General features: G+C 39.0%; 1 protein-coding gene across 1 annotated transcript; it reads left to right on the top strand.

The window, feature by feature from the left end:
* Positions 1-274: 274 nt before the first annotated feature.
* Positions 275-8,305, top strand: LOC117424213 (cytoplasmic tRNA 2-thiolation protein 2-like). Its single transcript, XM_034040380.3, has 15 exons — positions 275-775; positions 1,156-1,230; positions 1,616-1,694; positions 2,169-2,228; positions 2,411-2,471; positions 2,678-2,787; positions 2,929-3,248; positions 3,466-3,601; positions 3,910-4,041; positions 5,892-5,983; positions 6,259-6,359; positions 6,733-6,901; positions 7,292-7,358; positions 7,755-7,813; positions 7,940-8,305. The coding sequence occupies exons 1-15, from the start codon at positions 717-719 to the stop codon at positions 8,013-8,015; spliced, it is 1,596 nt and encodes a 531-aa protein (XP_033896271.3). The 5' UTR covers positions 275-716; the 3' UTR covers positions 8,016-8,305.
* The last annotated feature ends 1,044 nt before the right edge of the window (positions 8,306-9,349 follow it).

The raw sequence follows: 9,349 nt of genomic DNA, 5'->3' as shown, positions 1-9,349 counted from the left end.
TCCTAGTCTTGTCTAGAAATAACAGAATTTGTTTTATTGCAATGGGAACTAGAATTCTGGCTGCAGTAATCTCTTTTTTTGTTTTACTTTTGCATAACAACCCCAAACTTGGTTTGAGGTGGATGCTTCATTTTATGCAAGTCTCGTTCAACAAACTAGATTGCATTCCATGCATTTTAACTATGCAATACCTGCACTTTTTTAATGTCACAGTCAGCCTCCCAAAATAAATCAGCTTGAAACGCTACTTTGCCCAGCAGACATCGCGCACCATTGCACTGTCAAGTAGGCGCTCTTCGCTTTAGAAGTGCTGAATTACATGAATTACTGCGAGATTACTGGCTTTAAACAATAAGATAAGGGTTCGAAAGCAATGATTTTAGAACTTGGTTGGTGTTAGAACGATTTTCTTATTTTATTTTTAAAGCAGAAAAAAAAGTTTATCGTCTGCAGTGTTATGACATCTTTTTACGTCATCAAAAAGCGCTTCGTTGTTGCACAGAGCGCTCAAGAGAAGGCAGGATTGCAGCATACCGCAAGGAAAAGGGTTTTAAATGTGATTAATAACGGAAATATAATCCTCCCCAGTTACGGCGTTTAGAACAGCAGGATTTTGGCTTTGTATTTCAGTACCGCCATACAGTTTGTCTCTATTCAAGTGTCTCAAAAACCTCCCTAACAATATTAAATAGTTTTTGAACTTTTTGAACCTTGCCATGTGTCAAATTGACGAGGACTATATAGACGCTCAGCTAGAGACTAAAGCTGGTCTGAGGTAAAAACTAAATAAATAAATAAATAAACACAGTTATTGATAAATGCATAATAATCCACACGGTCCATATGCTGCCATGTTGAAAAGTTAACAATAACGCCTAGTTAAAAACGGTATGTGTTGTAAATAACTGTACAGGACTGTACTTGAAGATATCATTTATAACCTCCTACTGCTGCAATTAGTAGCAAGAGCGTACCCATTTAGAGAAGTGGTATCTACATTCCATGGTCAGGCTGGGGTATGCAAAGAAACAACCGTGTCTGTCTTTTCATGAAGCCAGCACTGTATCATTTTGTATTAACAAGTAAATCCTCAGAAAAAAAAACGTGTTTGTGTAACATACTGACCAGACCTTCTACTGCCATCTATTTTCTCAGTGTCTCTCGGAAATGTATGAAATGTAAAGAAGGCTCAGCTGTGCTGATTATTCGAGTTGGAGATGCCTTTTGCGGGTAACGTATGTTTTCATTTAAATACAGTTTACCACTCAAAGTCGGCTTAGGTGCCAGCATACTGTAAAATCTTAGTGATCTATATTCTGAAAGTGGACATTTCTGACTATTACTGTATAGGGCATGCTGGAAGTCAGTGCTTTAAACTTTTATTTATTTATTTATTTATTTATTTATTTATTTATTTGTTAAATGATGTGCCTGCTGCATAGATTCACATGAGAGAATGACCTGATAATTTTGGATAGCAGTTTGGACCATCCCACCTATTACTTTCTTCCTCCTAATTAGACTAACAGTGCATCTTAAAACCTGAAATGTCTTGTTGCCAACCATTTTCGGTATTTTCGATTAAACATTAACAAATACATTGTCTCTTATTTAGGGACTGCTTTAAGGAGTATTTTGTACACAAGTTCCGTGCCATGTTGGGGAAGAACCGTCTTATTTTTCCTGGGGAGAAGGTACATTTCCTTTTCTAATTTCCACTAGTTGAGGGTTTTGAATTCTGTAATTGTCATTATGAATGAATAATTAGCATTATGGGAGATCATTTGTTGATGTGGAATCTAATACCCTATTCACTCTGTCTAAATAAAGTGAGATCAAAGCACATGATTACCTTTCACTTTGTTAACAATCCTCTAGTTATCAACACACGATTGTGCATTATCTGAATGGTGTATAAAAATAATTTCATTTTGAGAGTTTGTAAAGCTTCTTTCTAAAGAAAACCATAATGTCACTTTCCTTTTTTTTAAATCATATTTGTCTGATTATGTTTATGTCTATAAATGTTTTTTTTTTTTTTTCCTGAAACTTATTAACCATTTGTTTTAATTACAATGAAGCTATTAGTACACTTTTTTTTTTAACCAAGGAAAACACATTTCGGTGCTTTCTGACCTACAAGACTTGACCTGTCCTTTTCTGTCCAGGTTCTACTGTCAGTGTCTGGAGGTCCTGCATCCAGTGCTCTCCTCTCTCAGGTCCAAGAGGTACTGTTCTTCATTTGTTAGTTTGTTTGTTAGATGTTTCTATAACTTTTCCCTTCATATAGGGACTAATGTCGCAGTTCTGAACTTAACTCTTAAGTAACATTTTCATAAACCAACTCATCTTCTGTTTGTTTCAGAAAATATGTGCTTTTATTCAGAAAGTGTTTTTTGTTTTGATTTAGGGTTTGAGTCCTGAAACACCCAAAAAGCTGCGATTTGTTCCTGGGATAATCTATGTCGACGGTAATGCAAAGTAACAATGAATCTTGTTTGTTTGTGAATGTATATCTTAGGAACTATGATTTTGATAAACATATAAAAATGCTTTTGCAATGCGATTTTCTACAGGCTGTATCTGAAGGGTGTGTATTTTACTGACAAAAGATTTTTAACAAGAAAACATGTCTCTTACAAAAGGGTTCATTTTAATCTGGATATTTCTTTCACAGAGGGAGCTGCTTGTGGGCAGAGCCTAGAAGAGCGAGGAGAAATTAAAAGCCAGCTGGAAACGATATTCCGAGCATCTGGATTCCCATTTTATGTAGTCCACTTAGAGGCAGTAAGCAATTTTGCCTTAAATCGAACAGAGGTGTGCAGGGAATCTGTAATCCATCACACCCAGTGATTTACATATAGGACAAAAAACATTTCTTCTATTTGTTCTCATTCTTTTATTTGTTCTCATTGTTTTATCTGCCAGGTTTTCAGTCTCCCCAGTTCAGTCCTGCAGTGTGCATCCTCTGCCTTAGACAGGCAGAATGAGAGCTACAAAGAGGCAGTGGATGGATTTATTCAGAGTGCCTGCTCCGAAACCCAGAGGGAGACTGGTCAGGGGTCCAATTCATACACGGAGGTCCAGACCCTTCTGTCAGAGCTCAGTACCCAGGAGTGGTCTGGAGAGGTGGGCATAGTGACCAACAAGAGCCAACCCTTCACTCCAGAGCAGACCGAGGCTGTAAGGACACTGCTGGCTTCAGTGAAGACTTTGACCGCCAGGGAGGAGCTGCTGAAGACCCTAAGGTGAGAAACTCCTACACTAATAGGGTACAGCACTCCTGGTTGCATGACACTAAATTAGTGCCAAATGAGATAATGCTCTAATGGTATTTATTATATGCTCAAAAAGAAAAAATATATATAAGTGTTATCTCAGAAACCCCAGATGGATGGATTTGGACTGACTGTTCCTTGTCTTGATCTCCAAGGTAACTTTTTTCCTTTGTCTGTTGATGAGCAGGCAGCACCTGATTCTGCACACAGCCAGGGTCAGAGGTTACTCAAAGGTGATGATGGGAGACAGCTGCTCTCGTCTGGCTGTCAAGCTGCTCACCAACATTTCCCTGGGGAGAGGGGCTTTCCTCGCCATGGACACGGTGAGTTGCGGCTAATACAGAGTGAGTCGGGTTGGTGGCTTTACGAGGACTCTCGGTTTGTTAGCAGCTACTATAAGGGTAAAACACGAAAAAAAAACATTTATTTGAAAATGGACATCCAGTAGATGCATATGAATATCGATTAGTTTACTTATCTACTGTATTGAGCAGAGTTCTACTTCTGTACTGGTATGGGGGGGTCTGAGTGTAGTTGTCTTTTCTAGATTTATGTACAGTGTTGAAAGTTAAGAGAGCAGTTGAGAAACTTTATTCAGTGCTCTATTTGGTTTTTTTCTTCTGTTTTATAGGGTTTCTCTGACCCCCGCTATGGAGATATTGCCATAGTCAGACCCATGAGAGAGTACTCCTCTAAAGAAATTGCCTTCTATAACAGGATGTTTAAGGTCCCCTCTGTTTTCACCTCCGCTCTTGACACCAAGGTAAGAAGCTGTGCATGTTTTTTACTGGGTTGTCAAGGCTGTTCTGAGTCACGACAAAAGTGCTACATGTAGCATTCTACAAAAGCAAACTGAATGCTGAAAAGTGGAATATCGAAGACTGATTGTAGAGCCATTTACAGTATGTTGGATGTGTACCATGTTAAGTGCTACAGGTTGACTTGCTTTTATTTAGGTGTAGTTGCCACATGAATAATCATCCCCACTGTAGAATAAAACGGGCCACGCTTCGGGAAGTTTGATTCTCATCTTTCAGTAGTGGTACGCATAATAGTGTTTTTACATTTGTACCTATATCTGGAATATGTGGAGTCTAATTGTCTGTCACAAAGGAAGTTAATGGGACAAATAAATCCATGGTAAAGTGTTGTAGAAAGATAAGTATAATTTCCCTATACTAAATAAAAATGTAGTAGGGATTTGTGAGACTTATGCTGATGAGAGGTAAGTGCTTTTAGGCTAGACCTAAGCAATCCAGGCTTTTTATGGAATAAAAAATAATGCCTGTTCCAGGGTTTTCTCTAGAGTTGGAAACTTTAGAGCTGCCAACTTGCATCAGAGGTTTTAGCCTGCAGGGGGAAAAGCACCTAATATGGTAAAGATGCGCCTCTGTATTTAACTGCACTTAAGAAAAACTGAAAAAAATGGGTGGGTAGTTGCACTGTGTGTGTTTGTAACTAATTGTAGTTCTACAAGACCCTGAAGAGTTTACACTGTGATGAACAAACTTAACAGTGTATTTAGGCTTTGAAGAGTTTACACTGTGATGAACAAACTTAACAGTGTATTTAGGCTGTGCTGCTTTTCCCTAAACCCAAAGTTTCTACATGCACGGTTGTAGTCAAAAGTTTACATTCCCCAATAGAAATGTATAATTTTAAACCTTCTTTCTTCCAGACCCAGGGAATGTTGTGACAGTACCATGAGTCTTGTACTTCTTGATAATAGAAACAATAGTTGAAATTGGGATACTCAAATGCTTGGAAATCTTCTTGTACCCTTCTCCAGCTTTATGACAATGTCATTTTCTGCCTAATTGGTAATGACAGCAATCATCCCATGCCTAACCCTTTTATACTCTAAGAATGTTCACCTACAGTCCAGCATTTTCTAGACAGAATTAGGTTCTGCTTTTCACATTTCTAGCACCTTGTAGACAATACTATCATAGCATCAAAGGGTATGAATACTTTTGAATTAATATTTTTGGAAAATGATTGCTGAAATAAAAAATTTTAGTCATCTATTTCTTGTAACTTTTTTTCCTCATCCAGAAAAGCAAAACTTTTGCTAAAAGATTGTTCCTAAAAGTCTTTGTTTTTGAGAAATGTCTAGAAATTATAAATTTCCATTGGGGTATGTACACTTTTGACTACAACTCTGTGTGTGTGTGTGTGTGTATATATTTGTATATGTACCTACAGAGGTGAAACAAGCCATATAATTGCAATCTGCAAAAATAATCATACTTTGAGTTACTGCATTGATATTAACTGGTCTTTTTTAACTAGTAAAATACTATATCTGCTGGAACTGATTTGCATACAGGAAATTGCTTATGAGTAATACACCGGTTGTTTTTTTTTGGGTGGGGGTGGGGGGGTGGATTATTGTGTCAAAAGCACATTTTTGTGCCTTGAAGTTACAAACCAAAGCCCCCCCCCCCCCTCTCTCTCCCTCTCTCCCTGTCCCCCCCCCCCCCCCCCCCTCTCTCTCTCTCTCTCTCTCTCTCTCTCTGTGGTTTCTTGTGGTTGACATTTCCTTTCAGGCTGAAGTAACACTCTAGTGTCAGCAGAGATATTTTTGACACCTTTCAATTGATCTTTTCTCAGGCACCAGAAAAGGCAAGCATTCATCGCCTGACAGAGAGCTTCATCAGTAAACTTCAGGCTGACTTCCCCTCCACTGTCAGCACCATTTACAGGTAAGATCAAAGAATCAGGTCTTACAAAACTGCCAAGAATAGTACTGCCTAGTACGCACTCCTCCTTTTTTGTTTAAATGACTTTCAAATTAACTTTTTGTGGCATTTCGTCAAACGCTATTAATAAATAAAACTATAATAATGGTGTAAAACAAAGGCAGTGCAGGAGAATGCGAAGCAGTGCAAACCAAACTTGGATCTCCTGAAGGTTCAGACAGGAATGAAGCTGTTTAACTGTCACCTTTCGCTAATCTGTTTGCTGTCTGGTTGCACAGGACAAGTGAGAAGCTCAACACTGCCTGCCCCCGTCCTATCGCTGATGGAGAGTTGACAGAGAAATGCCTGCTGTGCCTCTGTGCCTTGGACACTGGAGCAGGTGAGCGACACCACTCATCTCATTCCTGAGTGTGACCAGTAACTAAGTGGCCTTGTTTACTAAGATTTTGTAGCAACCTCAAATGTTGCATTATTTTCACCTCTTTTTAGGAAAAAGGACCTGTGATGTTGTGCTTTTCAATATGTGTGGTAGCCCACTCTTTAATTATTCCGTTATCGGGGATATAGAGGAGGTGGCTGTACATGCTTGGTCTCACTTCTAGATATCTCTAGAACTGCCTAATGAATTGGAATGAAATTTGCTAATAACATTCTTTAGCACTAGTTATTGATAGTATCAGTATGGCTACCTTTCTGGGATGCATGTCACTGCAGCTATCTCATGATTTTCATGTTTATTTCTTCCTTTACAGAGGAGGCCACCGCATTCCGCGCCACACTTATCTCCGAGAACCTCTCTTGTAATAGGATGCCTGCCACCATCCCTGCCCTGGGGGTTGCTAAGCAACAGTGCTGTGCTTCTGGTGGGGAGCAGAAAGAGAGCTGTGGGGACAGGGTGGATGGCTGTCACTCAGTGGACAGGTACAGTGTGAGGGTTGTGTTCCTTTTCTTAAACACACTTTTAGTACAATCTTCATTCATACAACATACAACTACATACGAACAAATGAATTGAAGTTGGGATCAGTCTGTGTCGTGTCTGTTGCACAACGATTAATGAAAATGAGTAGAAACAAAATAAGTGTTTCCAGTACTGATCTTTCACATAAAGGAAAGGTAAACAAGCCACTCTTTGAACCACAATGACACTGGACACCATGTATTGTACCAAGCCATGTGTTTTGACAAATGCCTGTCTACTACACTAGATTCTTTCTTTTACTTTAGTTTCATAACTGAGTCTAACTGGATCTGAGTATAACTGGATCTATCTGATATCTGTAAAAATAGTGTATCATGTTTTGCTTTTAGGACCAGCTTCACCCCTGAGCTTCAAACCCTGTTGTGTTACAGCTGCAGGCTGATCATTAAAGACATGGTGAGCAAGACTTTATTAGTAGAATTAAGCAAAAATACCTGACACAATGGAGATATGGAATATAGCATTCATATTTGTGTTGCATCTCATGGTTTTCTTCTGTTTGTGGGGTGTGGGGGGGTAGTTTATTTTCCTTCCAGCTTCCAATTTGTCAGTCCATCAATTTAATTAGTCTGTTGTACAGTTTTAAATTACTTGGTGGCACAAGTATATGTGGTACCAAGTTAGTTTGTCACTCCTGAAGATGCTACTTCCAGTAGAACAATGTGGGGCAGATGCTTGGATACATGTAATTATCACAAAATTACTGTGTTGAACATTGTTGTTTTTTCATAGGAGGGCATTGGGGTCATAGTAAAATATATATATATGTGTGTTTTTTTTTTTTTTAAACAGACCTCTGTAAACTCTGTACCTGAGTACATCCTATCTGAAGCAGAACGCAGGAAACGGAGGCGAGTTGTGTGTTTGTTTTTTTTTGCAGTTACTCTTGAAGTATCACGTTACTATAAATGTCCGCTTTTAATTAATCGTGGATGTATTACTCAAGCATTTTAAATTGCTGTATTTCTGTCTGGCAGGGCTCAGATGAAAGAGGAGATCCAAGACTTTCTACTGAATCCGGAGAACGATGCAGTGGAGATGACAGTTAGTTGACACTTGACTGGGATGTGATGTTAAAGACACTTTTTATTTATTTAGATACCTGGATGAACTCCACCCCTTGTGGTCCTCACAGCAGGTGTGCCTTATAAAACACCAGCCTGTTGTTGGGATGCAGAGTTTTAACGTGTGGCTCTTGCATTAGTATTTTACCTTCTATTTTAAGCATTTCTGCACAGCCTGGATAGCTATGGTGCACGTGCCTGCTAATGACAAATTAGTGAGGAACCTATCGCAATACAAATAAATCCATTTCAAAGTGGTAAGCCGGTCCTCTATCTAAACATGTGACAGCTTGCACCTCTTTTTATCTGTTTTTGCTAGCTTGTTTTAAAAGTCTCTTAATTTTTCTGTACCAAAAGCCACCTCCAGAAAACTGGGAAGGTCTGCTCCAGCTCCAGGACTCCAGGGCATGGCCAACCCTAATTCCAACGCTTATTCATTGGTGCCATATATATAATCTCACATCACACACACACACTTTTTTAAATGTATTTATTTATTTTTATAACTGAGAATGGCACAGTCCCAAAGTGTATGTAGTCCAAAATTGTGTTGTATTTCTGTAAACAAACCAACACCCTCAGACCTTATGTGACTTGATCATGAAATCTTTAAGCAGTTTAAGTATAACCCTGCAGGGCTGCAGAAAAACTTTTAAAAAGTCCTTAAAACAAATCTGCTCTAGTATTGCAAATTTCCATGGACAGAAAAAATTACACAATAGTGCTAGTGTCTGCATATAAAGTAATTCTATGAACTATTTTAAAAACTGTTTTTTGTGTCCAAATCGATGAGATCGGATTCTGATACCGCATGCAGTTCTGAACTACATTATCCTTTATCTTGCCTTTACAGGGAACAGCTTCAGTTTACTTCCACTGCAATACTCTCCTTCATAGTAGTTAAAACAGTGGTGGGTAAAGACAAGAACAGAGGCCAAGCACATTGTCACTGCTCAAAGTCCTTCTCATTCTTTCACTTTCCCTATACCCCTCGTATAGCATCAACACCACCTTGACTTCAAAAGATGTTTGGTTTTCCTAAAAAAAAAAAAAAATCAAAATAAATAAAAATAAGATGCATGTGACTTTCAACATACGTGAGGTCTGAGGTAAGTTCTGAGCTGGCCCTCCCAAGGGAATTTCGGGGGGGGGGGGGGGGGGGGGAGAGAAAACAAACCTTGGCTCAGCCGAGGAGGAAAGCGGCAGTGTTGTCCTTGATTTACCGAAAGGATCTTGCTACTAGTGTATATATAAAAAGAGATATGAGTAAGACCATCTGGAATTGGACAGATATATGACACTAGTGCCAGCGATCTGGACTGC

The sequence above is a fragment of the Acipenser ruthenus genome, chromosome 19, assembly GCF_902713425.1.
Source record: "Acipenser ruthenus chromosome 19, fAciRut3.2 maternal haplotype, whole genome shotgun sequence".
Classification (NCBI taxonomy): domain Eukaryota; kingdom Metazoa; phylum Chordata; class Actinopteri; order Acipenseriformes; family Acipenseridae; genus Acipenser; species Acipenser ruthenus.
Note: the sequence above shows the minus strand (reverse complement) of the source record. Positions and strands in the feature narration are given on the sequence as shown.